This window comes from Medicago truncatula, chromosome 4 (assembly GCF_003473485.1).
Source record: "Medicago truncatula cultivar Jemalong A17 chromosome 4, MtrunA17r5.0-ANR, whole genome shotgun sequence".
NCBI lineage: Eukaryota > Viridiplantae > Streptophyta > Magnoliopsida > Fabales > Fabaceae > Medicago > Medicago truncatula.
The window spans coordinates 29,600,502-29,618,428 of record NC_053045.1 but is presented as its reverse complement, the minus strand read 5'-3'; the positions used below and the strand labels follow the sequence as shown (position 1 = coordinate 29,618,428).

Here is a 17,927-nt window from a genome sequence, read left to right as displayed (position 1 = left end):
AATTATTTCTCTTTTAATATATTTCAATTGTGAATGTGTGCCCAATATTTTTTATTAGGGGTTATGCCCAATTTAGTATTTCTCATGTAATGAAGCACAAAATGGATTAGGTACCTAAAGTTGTCACTGAGTGAGTAAAGAAGTCTCATATCATTTAGAAAAGTGGAGGTTGAACATTTTATAAAGCACTCATCAACTCATTGTCTTAAGATTTGAGTAAATGTGTGCTCCCTCACTTGTGTGGTTGCTCTGAGCTCAATGTGGTGGACGGTCCTCCGGACTCCCCTTGTAACCTAATAGTGACATCAGAGCCGAGGTTTGACGAAGGGTTTGATCAGACTCCTTGTGTTGAAAGTCTTTTTGACAATGGTGGGACAATGTGTTTCGTTGGCGCTTGTGGCAACGACGGTGCAAGAAAGTGTGTGTTGATGAAAGAACTTCCACTTGAGGGGTGAGCATGATGAATCGATGGACTCACATTTGAGGGGAGGATTGTTGTGTAGCAAATGCATGTGAGTAAAGAAGCCCCACACCGCTTAGAAAATTAGAGGTTTTGAACTTTATAAACGAAGAACCCATAAATCAATTGTCTTAAGATTTTAGGTAAAAGTGTGGTGTATTTCTCACTTGTGGTTGTTGAGTTCAATGTTGTGGATGATCCTCTCGACTCCCTTGTGACCAAACACATTTAAAAGGAGAGAGAAGCATATTGAAAATTTAAATGGAGTGAGTTTAAATTATGAGGGATCACAACATTGATATATCCCTTTGTGTACAACATTGATACCAAACTTATGTTCAACTTATGCATATAAAATTATGTTTCACGCTTTTTATAAAGTAAATTCAAAAAAATAAAAATCCATCCAAGTACAATTATCATTCATTAACTGTAAAAATTAATATCATCTTCTCTCTCAGCTGATTATTGTGAAGATTGGCCAATTAATGGTCTATCCCAGGCCCGGGGTCTAGTAATGAATATATTTTCAAGTACATTTATATACGTAAAATAGAGCCCATAGGTTGTTACCATTTATAAAGGTTGTGTTAATGTTAACATGTTTCTGGATAACCTATTTCCAGTTTTGATGCAACAACTCAATTAAGTAGTGTTATTAAATGAATACTAATGCTCTTTTTAGCTGGAATTTTATCCATCTTTTTAGGTAAAGTTATATTTTCAATCTTTAAAATTTGATTGATTTTACGGTTGGTCGTTTACAATTTTTTCCTTTCCGAATTAGTCATTTATGTTACATTTTGTTTCTTGTCAGTCCTAGATCTATCCCACCTTAAACGACGGCCAGTAAAATTGGAAGCATCTTTTCATTAAGTTTTGCGTTCATTGCTGCAAGAATATGTCCTTGATGTGTAGTATTTTTTTATTTTTATTTTTTTTGGTGGGGTGCGCCAGCCTATGCAATAGTGCAACGCATAAGCGACACTTGAGAAGTTCAATAGCAAGCTATTGTGATGACTTCTCCCCCTCAAAAAAATAATTTAATATCGTGTGACCTATTGAGCCACATATCAGATATTAAACTGATAAGAACAGATACTACACTTGATGTGTAGTAAGTGTGAGTTAAAAATCACATAAATAGAAGTTGAACATTTTATAAGTGAAGAACTCATTAATCTAATGCTCAAACCAAAATAAAATTGGTAAGATTTTTATTCCACCCTTGGCGTGACATAAAAATAAAAAAAATTAAAATGTCAGAACACACAGCAAAATAATAATAAAATAAAATGTCACTCCATTTCAAATGGGCGTGACATACAATTAGAGGACAAAAAAAAAAACTTTATCAAACTAGGGCATTAGGATAATTAAAACTCAATGAAGGTCGGATTGATAATTTATTTTCGTTTAAGGGGGAAAAAATATCTTGCTCTAAATCCAATGTGGATGATCTCATGGACTTCCCTCATGATCCAACAATGGTATTAAAGCTATGGTTCAACCGGCTCCGTGTGTTGACAATCTTTTTGATAAGATGTTCAGGTGGCGTGTCTCGTTGGTACCTCTGACAACAACAATGCATGTAAGAGTATGCTTATGAAATGCTTCTACTTGAGGGATAATCATGATGAATTAATGGATTCACACTTAATGGGAAGATTGTTGTGCAACAAGTGTGATGTAGAATTCTCACATTGCTTATAAATATGGATGATCTCCGAGACTCCCCAACTGATCTAACAATGGTATCATAATAGTGTTTCAATTGACTTTTTGTGTCAAAAATGTTCCTGACAAAATATTCAGGAAGTGTGTCCTATTGATGCCTCTGACAACGGTGATACAAGCAAGTAAGTGTATGCAGGCGAAAAAGCTCCCTCTTGAGGAGTGGGCATGATGAATCGATGAATTCACACTTGAGATGAGGATTGTTGTGTAGCAAGTGTGAGAGAGAAGTCTCACATTACTTGAAAAAGTAAGGGTTGAACAGTTTATAAAAATGACCTAAAATCTTTTTTAAGATTGTGGTTCCAACTCATTTATGTGGTTGCTCTCAGGGTGTTCAAAACTGAACGACCCAAATAGAAAAACTGCAAATCGAACCAATCCAAACCAAAAACTGCTTTTAGTTCGGATGCATTCGAACCATTTTTTAACTCAGCCGCATAGTTTGGTTCGAATTGCAATTTTTATTTTACTAACCAAATCAAATCGGATAAAAATGAAGTAAAGACCCATATATATGCTAACTTATTGATTTTGCCAATCAAATAAAAAGATCAATATCACCCCAATAAAAATGAAGTAAAAAATCATTGGGGTTAAAAATAAAGATAATTTGATGAACATGATGATATGATTCTTTTTCCTCTAAAAAAAATAAAAAGAAAAAAAATGATGATGCTTCTTTTACAAGTGAAGTTGTGTACCCTAAACTAAACCCCAACTTAAACCCATTTAAAAAAAAAAAAAGTGGCTTTGTTCTCTCTCATAGATTCTCTGTTTCTGTAAACTAACAATGGCGGCGCTGCTTGGTCACATTCTGAAGACCCAAAAGAATTCCTCGCTTCTTCGCAACATCACTTCCTCTTCGTTGCATCAAACACCTTTCATTCTCCCACCTTTATCTCAAGGTATTTCAAATTTCAAATCATAACGATGTTGATAATCATTATTGAAAAGTTTTCCCGAAAATTGCAGAATTTTCTAGGGTATCAATGCATGCTTATGGTTATGAATAATTCAGTGACTTGTATTTTCAGAAAAAGTGAATTATGAACTCAGTTCCTTTTAAGTGAAGTTTAAGTCTATTTTGCATAAACCAATGAAATGAGTGAATTTTCTTACTTTTGATTAAATTAATTTTTTGCTGTTGTTGTGATACCCTTGATATGTTGTACCTAATTTTCCATGGCTCTGTTCGGTAAAAAAGAATAGCTAATAACTGAATTGGTAGTTTATAGCGGATAAACTAGCTGATTAAATTCGTAGTGTTTGGTAGAATTAGCGGTTAAACTAGCTTATAAGTATGAAATGATACAAATAAGATATATTTAATTAATATTTAATATATATATTTTTTTTCAATTAAGGTTACAAGGGGAAAATTGGGATAAAAATTATAAGCTATAAGCTACTTGAATTAGCTTATCAAAAAACACTATATGCTAGTAAAAATAAGCTATAAGCTCGTGAGAAAGTGACAGTTACCAAATATGTCTTTTTTAGTCAAACAGATGTTTAAAAAATAGTTAAGCTTATTATTGATAAAACAATAATGGTTTAAATATGATTTTAGTTCTGCAAATATAGTGTTTTTTTGTTTTTTTTTTTTATTTGTGACGGTAAGTTTTTTGGTTAATTCAGTCCTTGCAAATTAAAAAATTGTTGTTGTTAATCTTGGACGTTGTATGTGACCCAATCAAACCAAGCCATGTGGCCCAATAAGCTGACTCAAGGACTAAAAGCAATAGATTTTGAATTTGCAGGGACTGAATCTAAGCAAAAACACTTACACTTACACGGACTAAAACAAAACAAAAAAAACGCTATAACTGTAGAGACTAAAATCATATTTAAACCGATATAGTAAATAATGTTTTGAACTCTGAAAATGAGAAATAATTAGCAACAGTTATTTGGTTAGAAAGGAATGGAGGGAGTGATTGAGTATATTTGAAATGCAGCAAGGCGGATAGGAAATGTAGCAGAAAGTGTTTGTGGATTTGATGAGATGGTGAGAGACAAGGAAAGGAGATATTACATGCTTGGTGGGAAAGGTGGTGTTGGGAAAACAAGCTGTGCTGCTTCTCTTGCTATCAAATTTGCAAATCATGGACACCCCACTATGGTGGTTTCAACTGATCCTGCTCATTCATTAAGTGATTCTTTTGCTCAGGTAATTATTAATGCGCCACAAAAAAAATATGAACTCGAACCATTTTTTATAGGTTTTAGAGATATTTTTCTTCAGTAGTTTTGTTATGCTGGAATGTTGTATAAAAATTTATGTTTCGATTAGGATTTGACAGGGGGAAAACTTGTTCCGGTTGAAGGAGTGAATTCTCCATTATATGCTCTTGAGGTAATATTTTTTACCAAACAGTTTGATATTGCTTCTTTGGTGTTTTGCTGAACTGCATGTTGTTGTTTAATTGTTTTGTATTGAACCTTTGATTGTTTGATGACAGATAAACCCTGATAAATCAATGGAAGAATTCCGGACAGCAGGTCAAAAGCTTGGAGGTGGGGGTGCTAAGAGTTTGATGCAAAGCATGGGACTTGGAGTGGTTGCTGACCAGGTAGTTTGTACATTTAGTTTTGAGTGCTTTTGAGTGTATTTGTGCATATGGCTTTGTATGCATATGATTAAGGTTTTTTAACCACAGTTGCATAGAAGTTGTTGATCCCTTATATTGTGGTAGCAATGCAGTTGCAGAAACATGAAAAACATTGACGTTACGGTCCTGGACTGTTTTTCAAACCTTGCATATGATGTGATTATTTTTTATTTTTTTTATCTAGTTTGTTCTGTTATTGTCGGAACATATACTATATAATAGTATTCAGTTCTGATATTTGTTTGCGCCTTTTTATAGTTATGTATTTATATGACTAACCAACAAATAATCACTTCATGAGTATTCAGTTCTGATATTTGTTTGCGCCTTTTTATAGTTATGTATTTATATGACTAACCAACAATTAATCACTTCATGAAAGTAGCAAACGATTTGTTGATTTAAATTTATCCCCTATTAAGATAAAAGTAACATTTGACGGCAGGTCCTCAGCTACTATTGACTATTACTAAAGACACAAATTAGAAATTGTTAGATCTTTGAAGCAAGTTTCTTGAAATTTTAGACATAGTTTTAAAAGTTTGGTGCTGCAATGACTTCAGATTAAATGTTGTTAACATTCACTTATCTTGCTAATGACGTTGCTGTAGTTAGGGGACCTTAATCTTGAAGAGCTGTTGCACACTCCTCCACCTGGAACAGATGAAATCATTGCAATTGCTAAGGCATGTAGAATTGTTTATTTCCTTTTTTATGTATTTTAAATACAAGCATTGAGGATATTAAGCTCAGAATGAAAAATGTGCTTTGTTTATGTTTCCTGATTATGCTGTTTTGATTCAGGTGATGCAATTTCTTGAGTCTGAAGAATATAGTATGTTCAGTCGGATAGTTTTTGATACAGCACCAACGGTCCGTAACAATTATTAGTTCTTTTACAACGTGTATATGAAAATTTAGGAAAAAAATATGATTGTTTATGAATATCTCAATAGGGTCATACACTTCGGCTACTATCATTGCCTGACTTCTTGGATGGATCTATAGGCAAACTTATGAAGGTATAATTCATATCCACAATCAACTTTATATTCAACTAGGCTTGATCATCTTCCTCTCTACTAGAATTTTACTAAATCAATTGCTCTGTCCAGATGAAGATGAAATTAGGTTCAGTTTTCAAATCCTTGTTGGGAAAAGAACAGCCTCAAAACAATCCTGTAAGCTATTTTTTTTTTTTTTTTCTGGAGAAATCCTGTAAGCTTTTCTGTTTTTATAATAATATTATTCTACCTTTACAAAATTTTAATTATTTTGTATTTGAACTTGTAGTTAGACAAACTTGAAAAGCTCAAGGAGAGAGTGGCAAAAATACGGGATCTTTTCCATAATTCAGACACTACCGAATTCATAATAGTGACGATTCCTACGGTAATGCGAAACTTCTGTTCTCAATACTGCTTATAGTGGACTGGAAACTGAAATATTAAAGTTGAAACAAAAATTCTCGGTGATCGGCATTAATTTGTGCCATGTTCTTAGTGCTGCTTCTTCATTTTCGGGTCAAAGACTCTGAAGTGTCATTTACTGATACGTTTTTGGATAACCAAATTTGATTCTTTCAGATTATTAGAAATCGTGGTTGGGCCTAACACAACCCCACAAAACCGGCTTGTGAGGTGAGGATTGCCCCCACTTATAAACAAATTGTCAGGCCAACTCCTAACCGATGTGGGACTCTTAACACACCCCCTCACGCTCAGGATTACACATCTGAAGCGTGAACATAAATGACGGGTGGCCCGATAACGGAAACCTGATAACAGGTGGCCCAAACAATCGTGAAGAGGCTCTGATACCATGTTGTAATTTGGGGCCTAACTCATCCTTACAAAACCGGCTTGTAAGGTGAGGATTACCTTCTCTTTATATACTCTTCTCAAGAGTCTTGTCTATCCGATGTGGGACTTGGGTTTTTCCCAATACACCCCCCTCATGCCCAGCACTCTTTAGGCTTGGTGCGTGAATAGGTTTAGGCGGCCCTTGAATTCGACAAGCTCTGATACCATATTAGAAATCGTGGTTGGGCCTAACATAACCCCACAAAACCGGCTTGTGAGGTGAGGATTGCCCCCACTTATAAACAAATTGTCAGGCCAACTCCTAACCGATGTGGGACTCTTAACATGGTATCAGAGCCTATCTGTTGAAATTTTGGGGCCTAACTCATCCTTACAAAACCGGCTTGTAAGGTGAGGAGTGCCTCCTCTTTATAAACTCTGATCAAGCTTCCAATCTAACCGATGTGGGACTAAATCCACCCCCTCAAAGACAAGCCAACATAAGGCAACTTGGGGCAGATCGAATCGCAATTTTAAGGTGGAATTACCAACCCACCCCCTCACATTCGGGGTGGGATTTCCAACGCACCTGAGGTGGAATTACCAACCCACCCCCTCATATTCAGGGCAGGATTTCCAACACTATCCAAGATCTACCGTTGTCGGGATTCCGCATTGCCACGCTTCATGCCCATTGGGCCCGAGCGTGAGGGGGTGTGTTGGAAATCCTGCCCTGAATATGAGGGGGTGGGTTGGTAATTCCACCTCAGGTGCGTTGGAAATCCCACCCCGAATGTGAGGGGGTGGGTTGGTAATTCCACCTTAAAATTGCGATTCGATCTGCCCCAAGTTGCCTTATGTTGGCTTGTCTTTGAGGGGGTGGATTTAGTCCCACATCGGTTAGATTGGAAGCTTGATCAGAGTTTATAAAGAGGAGGCACTCCTCACCTTACAAGCCGGTTTTGTAAGGATGAGTTAGGCCCCAAAATTTCAACACAGATTTTAGTAAGTAGCTTTGAATTTTTATCATGTGCATGCAATTTTTGAAATGGAAGCCTTTTAAGTGAGTAAATTTTATTTATACTTTCAAAACTTAAACAACTACAAGACTTAAAAATTAATTTATTTTTAGAGGAAAAAGGCAGTTCCTGTGAATATTCTTGTGCAAGCCTTACCATGTTGTAGACAAGTAAACTATGCTTTCAAAAGTGTTGTGTTGACGACCTGCAATGTCAGTTATCATCATTTGTTTTGGTAGTTTCTGGTTATTCATTCCAGAAAACATTTGATCTGGCCTACATAAATTCAGGCATTGTTGCTTGGCATAAGGCTTTGTATCATGTGGTTCTAGCTGAACATCATGAGCTAAGACTTGGTTAATTCTGCTAATCAAGCATGAGTGAGAATGTGGCAGTGTTTTATGAAATGCATTGCGTTCAACTGTAATTAATATCTCTAGCAAAATTTATCAACTGGGCTTGGTTTATCGTCCTCAAATCTGATTGTAAAATACTTTTGTCTGTTTTTTACCTCTTTTATTACCGTTATTTTAGTTTATCTTATATACGGTTTTTACATTTCCCGTTGTGATTGTTCGATTATGATCTCTTCAAGGTTATGGCAATTAGTGAATCATCAAGGTTACATGCATCCTTAAAGAACGAAAGTGTACCTGTTAAAAGACTAATCGTTAATCAGGTCTTACCTCCTACGACGGGCTGCAAGTTTTGTTCGATGAAACTAAAGGTAATCAGAAATTATTCGTCCATCTTTCTATGCCTTCAATGCTACATTCATATATCTTTGGGGTTTTCACACTATTATTGATCGAACATTTTTTGTTAGAGTTTTGTTTTGATTGTTGTATTCAAATATAAAAAATTATTAGGTTTCATTAGTTATTACCTAAGCAATAAATTATAGGATTGCAGATTTCGGGAAGACAGTGTATGGATACATGAGAAGTGAAAACATGAAATATCCAATTTGGTCCCTGAAATTGTAGGATTGTATCAACCTAGTCACTCGTATTATCAATATTTCAAAATGATCCTTAGAATTGCAAAATGTTAATCCTGTTTGTCCTTTTATTCAGATCTGTTGTCGATCACACTCCTAAAATCATTCACTTAGTTTTAAATGCATCTTTGACTCTGCCAACTTAATGCCATTATAAGTCCTGCAAATACCAATGGGGGTACAAACCTGATTAACATTTTGCAATTTCAGGGATCATTTTGAAATATTGATACAATAGAGGACTAAGTTGATACAAATACTACAATTTTAGGGAACATGTCTTAGCATTTGAATCATAGTGCTTGCTATAAGAACCTTACAAAAGGCTGGTTCCAGTGATAATGATAGGTTGATTTACACAGTTCAGCTTGCAAGTTTTAGCCAACTCAATATGTTGTACCTTGTATTTAACACTTCAAAAGCTGCTTAAATTTACTATTCTTAAGTAAATATAGTAGTTTGCTCAAAAAAAAAATTAAAACGTAAATATAGTAGTATTCTGATAATTGCTTACACAAGGAACAAAATAGGGTATTATATAAACAAACTTTACTGGTTGATTCAAATGCAGGATCAAATGCGCGCAATTGAAACTATCCACAATGATTCAGAACTTGGTGGATTGAGATTATGTCAGGCACCCTTGGTGGATATGGAAATAAGGGGTGTTCCAGCTCTCACATTCATGGGAGATAAGCTTTGGAGATAAAACTTACATCGTAGATAATTCACGAATTTCAGGAACGTGGATCACATTATAGAGATGCTGTTAAATTTTTTTAGGAAGTTTAGAGACTACTCTAGCATTCTTTCAAGCAGTGAAATGGGGTACTAACAGTTTGTTACATTATCTATTTTAAGTTTTAGATGTTAGTCTCTCTTTTCTTGTTTATTGAATGGTACTATCTGATAAGGCAACAAATGTATGTTACAACTAGCAATTCATGCATATCTTTATTGAAAGAATAGAATAATTTATAGATACATTGATAGTGTGATATCATACATTTGGCTGCTGTCACCACCAAACCAATTGGTGTAGGAATGAATGGTATTGTTAAACTAAAAAACTGTTGAACTATACTGTGTTATGCCGAGCTTGCTGTTGAAGCATATAAGAAACTAATAATTGCATTGAAAACAACAATTAGTGAGAATGGTATCGTCTAAGGAAGTCTAATGCTACTTTATCCACATCTAACAATTTTTGTCGAACTCGCTCTGATAATCTTCTATTTCTATACCTGGATACAACACACGTCACATTGCTTTACTAGTTGGTGAACACAGTTCATGACTCATGAGTTGTAGTACCAGACAGAGTATTGGACATGTATAGTCTTTAATTTGTCCAAATAAAAAACCAGAGGGATTGAATGCTGAAACTATTTCTTCTGGAAGGTTATCATACAAAAAAATGCAAGCATTCGGCTGATTATTCCTGTGACAATAAGGAGTACTAAACATTGGTACCAGTGTTTGAGATCATAGCCGTATGAGTGGAGTGCACCACATCGGCTTATTAACCAAACTCCGGAATATCTACATGGCAACAAAAAAGTCATAAATTAGTCGGCACAAATAAGTCTAGACATAAGATCAAATGTGAAGCACATATACAGACACTGACTCATGGACATTGATAAATTAGAAGTGATTGTATATAATAACGACTGTCAGTGGTAGACATCGAAATGTGTTTGACACTCATACATGTCTTAAGTCTAAGTATCAGTGCTGCATATTAAATCAGCAAATGAGCGAGCAAAGGTCAGAATCCAAACCTCTTGGCATTTGATATAACAAATGCTTCAAGAGACCACTTGGTGTAGCACAAGTCAGATAGAAATTTCACATATTTGCTATCCTCTTCATTATCATAAGTTGCTAGGAGAGTCAAAACTACCGGTAGTAACACTGACCACTGCATATCATAACACAAGAAATAGCTGGTAACTAAGAGTGAGGAAGGCTAACCACATCAACTAACTATAGTTGAAATGCTTACCAGCTGGGCTGGACCTGGTTGAAGAAAGATTGCCAACACATAAGCTATGCCAGTGACACAATATACCAAACATAGTAGAACAATGTAGTTATCTGTGAAAGATGATCTTGGATTGTTGAAGAAATAGAACATGGAGAGGTAAACCAGAGGTTTGATGATTGTACTGAAATGGTCAACCGTATCCTTTGAGAGAAAGTAAGCGAGGCTACTCATACCCGAAGCGCTTTCTCTCCAATAATGCAACTTATCTAATGAGAATGATCTCAGAGCTGCAATCTTGGAAAGGAGTGCTGGAAATAAAGACATTATTAGGTCACAATGAAGTGTTGAGGGTATATTTGGTTTGAGAAAACAGGTTGAAAATAAGGTGTCAATTTTGTAACCAAAAGTTAAAATAGAAAATAAAGAACAAAACATATTTTGATACTAACTAGGCCCTAACAAATTCAGATGAAACTTACATACTGCTATTACGGTGTATGTATAACCGGTTGCTCCAAACGATTCATCACTCACTTTGGCAAGCGTTCCTAAGCAAACACCAGCTAGCAGCAAAATCAGAAAATCTACAGCTTGTGTTCTAGCTTCTCGCAACCGCTGCTTACCAGCTCTGCATGGAACCAATTAAGATCAAATCAAAAAACAATTTTTGATGACAATTAGCTGAAATATCCTGAGTCTTGTGACTTGCCTTCCAAGAAAGTATCTATATTGTGTGAAAGATCCAGGTGTATTTCTATTGGACAAATCGTTTGAATTATAGAGGTTGAGTTGAAGGTTGTCTCTCTTCATCTCAACGTTGCATTTCACATCCTGCCAAAGTTCTCCAGCAAAAGAGGGTGCGACAGTAAGCTTTGCATTAGGGTTAGGTGCTCCTTGTGTTGGAATATTACCAGTTTGAGCAGACATTCCTTCGATTAGGTGCAGCATATCCATAGGCACAGAATATCCATTATGAAGCATCCATCTAACTGGTAGTTGTTTATGGGTCACTCCTGAGCCTGCACTTGGTTTTATTATTCCTTCTAAAATGTCAATGTAGTAATCTGGAGGGTTGACACGGTCAGGTACAACAATTCCGATGCCAGAGAAGTATTCTTCTACTTTGTTCACAGGTCCATGATACACTGTAAGACCTCCTTTAGCTAGCAGTATAAAATCATCAAACATCCGGAACAATGTGTAACTGGACATCACATGAAAAAAGTAATCAAAATGCTTATATTAATTTTGTTTGCATGGCACCATTGCATAACTCAAGATTCAATTTGATTTCTATGACATAACTGTTTTCATATTTCAAATATGAGGCACGTTACCAATTCAACTGTGTTCCACACTCTATTATTGGTTGAAATTCATAGTGAGATTAATACAAATTTTAATTAATAATAGAGATTATTGTTGAAAGAGGGTTAGTGAGTGTGTCGATATAACAATTATCATTCTTGATGTCCACAGAGTACTTGTTAGCATTTTCTACTGAAAGTTACCTCGGTTGGTGAAGGACCATGCATATGTTTACTCCTTCAAGAGCCTCGCGTCTAAGTGCTCTAAGAAGTAACTGAGAAGATGAACTGTCCAAACCGGATGTAGGTTCATCCAAAATTAGAAGGGAAGGTTCCATAACCATTTCTAGTCCGACGTTTACTCTCTTCCTTTGACCTCCAGAGATTCCACGTCTCTCCACTGTCCCAACCAAAGAATCCCTTATTGCCTGCAGACCCAAGGATTCAATGACTCTTTCAACCACTAACACTTTCTCTTCTTTCGGTAGATCGGCCGAGAGTCTACAATGGCATAAATGTAGTAAAATGTGAGAGGAAAATAAACATTGGTGGTAACGATGAACATATATTCTAAGTCTTAACTCGGTCATCTGAAAGGCACGTGGATGAGTATGCTAGGCTAAACAAATACCACCTTAAGTACGTGTTAAGTGTTGTCAAATAGAGACTACTGCATAGTGAAATTTGTTTTGCGATATGCTATTTAAAAATTGCTAATTTCAGCGATTTGGGATTGACAACACTGTACTTGCTAACATGCATAATGAGACAAGAGAATAAGTGATGGATTTCACTGTGGCATACCTGCATCTGGCACTAAACCATAGATTCTCCTCCACTGTCAAATTGCCATGGACAATATCATCTTGTGGAACAAAGCCAATGATCCTCTTGAAGGATCGAATAGATGATTCCTGACCATTTACAAGAACTTGACCAGTTGTGTAGCAACCAGCTGCTTTTCCAGTTAAAGCAGAAAGAAATGTTGTCTTACCAGCCCCAGATGGTCCCATGACTGCAGAAACTCGACCGGGATGTAACTTACCGGTCACACATCTTAATAGATGTTTGTTTTTCCCTTTCAAAGTGAGTGTCAAGTCTTTAAAAGCAACCTCAATTGTAGGCCTTTTCCTTATATCAATGTCACTAGCCATTGAAATCACCCCAGAGAATGTTAAGTTCTTATTTTGTTCCTGCATCGCCTTTTCTTTTTCAATCTGACCATATGCATACTTGAAAATTTGACTCTGAGTATGCAACGCCTTACCCCTTGGTGCTTGCTTTTTCACATTTTTGTCTCCTATTTGCACATTGAACCCTTCTTGACTATCAGGATCTTGCTCAATATCATTTATTATTTTTGAGAGGTTGTTTTTATCCTTTTTCTTTGCTTTTGATGCACCAGCTCCCACAGGTGGTAACACACCTTTGAAATCTGGCATCTTCGATGTTTTTTTGCGAGAAAATGTACGCGATAATTGTGATTGTAGTCCTGATGCGTGCTTTTTAGCCATATCTTTTGCAGTTTTCCATTTTTCGCGCGCTTGTGTTTCTCTTACACTTGCAGCAGCCCTTTCTCTTGATTTTGCTTGTCTTCTTTCTCGAGTCGCAAGAACTTGATCAGAACAGTTGTATATGATAATCAGCATAAAACATAAGCCGGCCTACATAAAAAGTTGAATAGTCAGTTCTTTTTGTGAATGATATCAAGTATCATAAAAAAAGATCGAAAAGAAAAGATTGGTTGTTTCATGTATAGAATAAAAAGTTTAAAGATTACTCACAAAAACAAGGAGACCATATGCAGTAATGTTTTGATTTGCTGACTTAGGCTCACAACTTGCTAGCTTAAAACATCCTGAGGAAGACAAAAATCAAGAAAATAGAAAGGGTCAATGGAATTATTATCTTACAATACATAAACTAAACAGCCTTCACATCCATTTTAGAAGGATATCTCTAATAGATAAATAGTTGCTTTACATATTACCTACATTACCATATTGATTATCAGAAATGCAAAAGGAATACTAGATGCTTCAAGTATTAGACAAGGGTTTCTTATAAGAGTAAACATTTACATGTTTGCCAATTTTAAAGTCTTCGCATAAGATTTACTTTTTTTTACACATTTTAACTACAGACACGACACTGATACATGTCAGACACCAGATAAGTGCTGACACTACATATTACAACAACCAGTGTTGTTGTTTTGGACCAAATACGCAATAAAAACACACCATTAAATACTTGATCAAACACCTAACAACTCACTCCGAAGTTACAATATATAAAATTTCTAGAGAAAAAAAGAATAAGATTGCTATTAAATTCAGTTCACAAAAATAAAATAAATCATGTAAGAGATTTGAACACACTTACTCTCTTGAGCTGTAGAACCTTTTCTGCAGTAAGACCTGCAATTCATATAGAAATAAAAGTATCTCAAAGGAACAATATATGAAAGGTGACTATTACATATATTAGATCAAACAATAAGCAAATGGGAAAGTATTGAAAAAAAAGTGTAGTGAAATAATATTTAGGCCATAGTTTTAAATTTTGGTCTGCAACCGTAATTGTGGCTGCGATATAACAGATTTTGAGGTTCCACAAAGGCATCACAACTGCCATTTCAATCGAATCGTCAGTATTTTCTTTCACAAATTAAAGGTTTGTAGCGCAATCGCGATTGCAACCGTAATTTAAAACCATGGTATAGATGGTGAAAAACCAAGTTGGGTGGTTAATACTGGTTTGAGCTAAGGGATTAAAGGAGTTAAAGGTTCAAGGTTCGAATCCTAGTAAGGTGAAATATGCTAACATAACAATTGCTAATATAATTAATGTTGGAAGTAGAAGTTGAGGGAAAAATATGAATACCCTCTACTGCATGGACTTTTTATGGTTGTAGATGGACAGTATGATCCTGCTGAACAGAATACCTCACCACTACTTGTAATGTCTGCCCAAATATCGGCTCCTCCGCAACTATGATTATCTTTTCCAGGAGGTAACTGATAACGATATCTGCAGATTGACTCTGCTGATAAATATTAAAGTGTGCCAAAAACAAGAATGGACAACCAATGGAACTAAAAGGGAAGTACTTACGGTTGACATATTCCACTAGTTTTATTCAGTTCCCCACGCGGACAATATGCGCCCAAAGGACAAGCTTCAATAAAGAACAAAAAAAATATAGTTAGAACATATTGAGAACATAATAAGTTTAATAACTATAAATGAGGTGTAGTTTTTGTTTGTTTGGAGTTAGCGAATCCGGTTCTAAAGTAAATAAAATAAACGCACAAGAAAGCAACGATTGTTCGCGGAGTTCAGCCGGTTATGTCTACGTTTTGACAGCAGAGTGACTATTGTAATTTTTCTATTATGCAATGAATTAGGGTTATAAAGTACTAAGCTTTGTTTAAATAATACAATCACATTAAATACTACATTACGCTGGCGCTTTTGCTCACTCATCAGCGAATATGAGTCATACTTAAGAAGTAGTGTAGTGGAGTGAAAGAGCACAATCAAGAGTGAACACAAATACATAAGCAAAATGAAATCAAAATATATAGTTTTGTAAGGACTTGGATTCTTTGTGGCTGACTTTATGGTGCAGTCGCTGCAGACCATTGGATTAAGAGAGAACGCGACTGCACCATAAAACCGACTGGAGAGGATTCATTTTGAGCATTGTAATCGATGGTTGTCATATTGTATTGAATAAGCTTATATGCTTACGTATCATGCAAGTAATGCCGCGAGGACAAAAGAACCCTTCGCAACAAGGTTGGCAATCAGCCGATCTAACAGGTATTTCCTTCTTCTTACTCTCAAGATCAACCTTCTGATTAGCTTTGCATCCCCAACCAGGTTCACATCCATTAACCCAGGAACTCAAATTACAGTTTATGTTAGGCTTCAAGAAGTTTGCTTTGGCTTTTCCAGACCCTGCAGACTTGTCCCCCGAAACAAAACTTCTGGCATAGGCTTCTATTTCTCCGGCTGTGCACATTCTTTGTGTAATATCTCCTGAAAATAGTTTCACCATAAACAATCACATAATGATACTGTCAAAAAATTGATAACATATAGTGTACGAAAAATTTCACTAAGAGCAACCCAGTGCACGAAAGCTCCCGCATACGCAGGGTTCGGGAAGGGGTCCCACCATTTTGGTGCATTGTACGCAGTCTTACTCTGTTTTTTACGCAAGAGGCTGTTTCCAGGACTTGAATCCTACACACTTTGCAAGATTAAATGTATTCTTCTTTTTCTATCCAATATTTAGTGTACCTTAAAGCTTTAAACCTATGACTAATCGGTGCGTGGTTGTGGCTGGCCAAACATATCTTTGATATCACCATAATGAAACTTGAGAGTACCAGGTCGACCCTATTCTTCGTCTCGTGCATGTGATCATTCTCAATAGTGATATGGGTATATTGATATCAAGGTTTTAAATTATGTACATGTTGTAGAAAATTGCGTTGTCTAGATAATTGATATTAAGGAGAATTACGGCCAAATATATGCAAACACAATTGTGGCCGCGATGCAAGTGGTGGAGACATACAAAAATGAATATGACATACCATATTTTAAAAACTTGAAATGCAAGAAAAAGGGTTCTCCAAAGGATTGAATTTAAGTACCTTTCATCTCTTGAGCACATATGGTCAAAAATGTAAGATCTTTGGTGAAATTGAAGGCACCATCCCAATCAGCATCCCTACAAGGAAACCAAAAAACACATATTTGAATCATCAATATATAAGAATTAAGAGAGACAAAGGTACCTATTTGAAAATTTGTGAGAAAAGAAACATATTTAACCATGTGACTCACACATCAAGTATGCAATAACCCAACTCTTTCTTGATTGCACCCTTGAAAACAGATGTAAAACCTGACATGCTATTATACATTTCCTGGGCAAATATCTCAATACCAGCACCTGAACCACCAACATCACCATCATCATTGCTTTTTTGACAAGAAACTAGTTGTGGCCCCACAAATACAACAAATATTATAACAACAAAACCATGTTTCCTTATTCTATCTCTTTTGTTCATTTTGGCATCAGAAATATTTGTTTTTGTCTTTCTTTTTTTTTTGGTTTATTTATTTACAATTGGGAAGATTTATTATTAACATGATAAAAGGTGAAATTCAAAGACAGAAACATAGAGATTCATGAAGAACATGGATTGAGAAACATGGAGAGAGACGACAGGGAAAGAGAGAGAAAGAACAAGAGCTGGAATTTCGGTTTTTCCTATGAAGAAATGGCGGCAAGGAGGAAGAGATGGCGATGTATGAGGGAGCAACATTTGCTTGTATCAAAAAATCAAACAAATTTCCATCAATGAATTATACAAAAAAAACATATGAATTACATTCATGGTATAATTAAAGATAAGACAAGTGTCACCTTTTTCTCAAAAAAAAACATATGATTATTAAATTTTGTCATATATTCAACCCCACGTGATTAAAGAAATTGGTTGTTTATTCTTAAATTTTCATTCTCTTAGACCACAAACTAAGTGAGTTCTAAATTGTCAAAATGGGTCTTCATACATTGTAATCCTAAGAACAAAAATGTAGATTTGATCTTTTTGTCTCTTTTTATTTTTTTATTGGATTAGATTTATCTCTCCCTTTTTTTTCCCACAAAAATAAATGAATTTTCAGTTTAATTTGTTCTTATAAAAAAAAAAAAAAAGGAAATTTTGTTGGTAACTTGAAATTTTGTAGGGTAATGGTATCTTGTTGGTAAATTTAAATTTACTTCAAAATAATTAAATATAAAAAATAATGTTACATTAAACGATCAAATGATAAATATTTATTTAAACAAAACTTCGGATAATTTACGAAAAATTAAATATAACAATTGGTCCTTAAATTAAATTTTCTCCAATATCATTTTATGACGTATGTTATGACTCATTCAAATAAAAAATATACACAGGTACG

General features: G+C 35.3%; 2 protein-coding genes and 1 non-coding gene across 3 annotated transcripts; 1 reads left to right on the top strand and 2 right to left on the bottom strand.

Moving 5' to 3' along the window:
- Nucleotides 1-1,403: 1,403 nt before the first annotated feature.
- Nucleotides 1,404-1,607, bottom strand: LOC112421435 (U2 spliceosomal RNA). The gene has a single exon (XR_003011767.1). It is a non-coding gene; the product is annotated as a U2 spliceosomal RNA (small nuclear RNA).
- A 1,335-nt stretch (nt 1,608-2,942) lies between these two features.
- Nucleotides 2,943-9,614, top strand: LOC25492424 (ATPase GET3B). The gene is made up of 11 exons (XM_013600530.3): nt 2,943-3,102; nt 4,156-4,367; nt 4,491-4,553; nt 4,660-4,770; nt 5,421-5,495; nt 5,614-5,682; nt 5,766-5,831; nt 5,925-5,990; nt 6,103-6,201; nt 8,226-8,357; nt 9,202-9,614. The coding sequence occupies exons 1-11, from the start codon at nt 2,988-2,990 to the stop codon at nt 9,337-9,339; spliced, it is 1,146 nt and encodes a 381-aa protein (XP_013455984.1). The 5' UTR covers nt 2,943-2,987; the 3' UTR covers nt 9,340-9,614.
- Nucleotides 9,615-9,683: 69 nt separating this feature from the next.
- Nucleotides 9,684-17,346, bottom strand: LOC25492423 (ABC transporter G family member 28). The gene is made up of 14 exons (XM_024780374.2): nt 16,791-17,346; nt 16,598-16,674; nt 15,684-15,974; nt 15,045-15,108; nt 14,814-14,960; nt 14,313-14,347; nt 13,712-13,785; nt 12,732-13,591; nt 12,132-12,428; nt 11,330-11,824; nt 11,100-11,248; nt 10,639-10,928; nt 10,415-10,554; nt 9,684-10,172 (listed from the first exon to the last, which is right to left on the bottom strand). The coding sequence occupies exons 1-14, from the start codon at nt 17,018-17,020 to the stop codon at nt 10,016-10,018; spliced, it is 3,306 nt and encodes a 1,101-aa protein (XP_024636142.1). The 5' UTR covers nt 17,021-17,346; the 3' UTR covers nt 9,684-10,015.
- Nucleotides 17,347-17,927: the final 581 nt, after the last annotated feature.

Coding starts and splice junctions, on each gene's coding strand:
- LOC25492424 (XM_013600530.3), top strand. CDS start 2,988: ATGGCGGCGCTGCTTGGTCACATTCTGAAGACCCAAAAGAATTCCTCG. Junction 3,103..4,155: donor TCTCCCACCTTTATCTCAAG/GTATTTCAAATT, acceptor TTTGAAATGCAG/CAAGGCGGATAGGAAATGTA. Junction 8,358..9,201: donor TTTGTTCGATGAAACTAAAG/GTAATCAGAAAT, acceptor ATTCAAATGCAG/GATCAAATGCGCGCAATTGA.
- LOC25492423 (XM_024780374.2), bottom strand. CDS start 17,020: ATGAACAAAAGAGATAGAATAAGGAAACATGGTTTTGTTGTTATAATA. Junction 16,675..16,790: donor GGTTATTGCATACTTGATGT/GTGAGTCACATG, acceptor GTTTCCTTGTAG/GGATGCTGATTGGGATGGTG. Junction 11,825..12,131: donor ATGGTCCTTCACCAACCGAG/GTAACTTTCAGT, acceptor TGTGATGTCCAG/TTACACATTGTTCCGGATGT.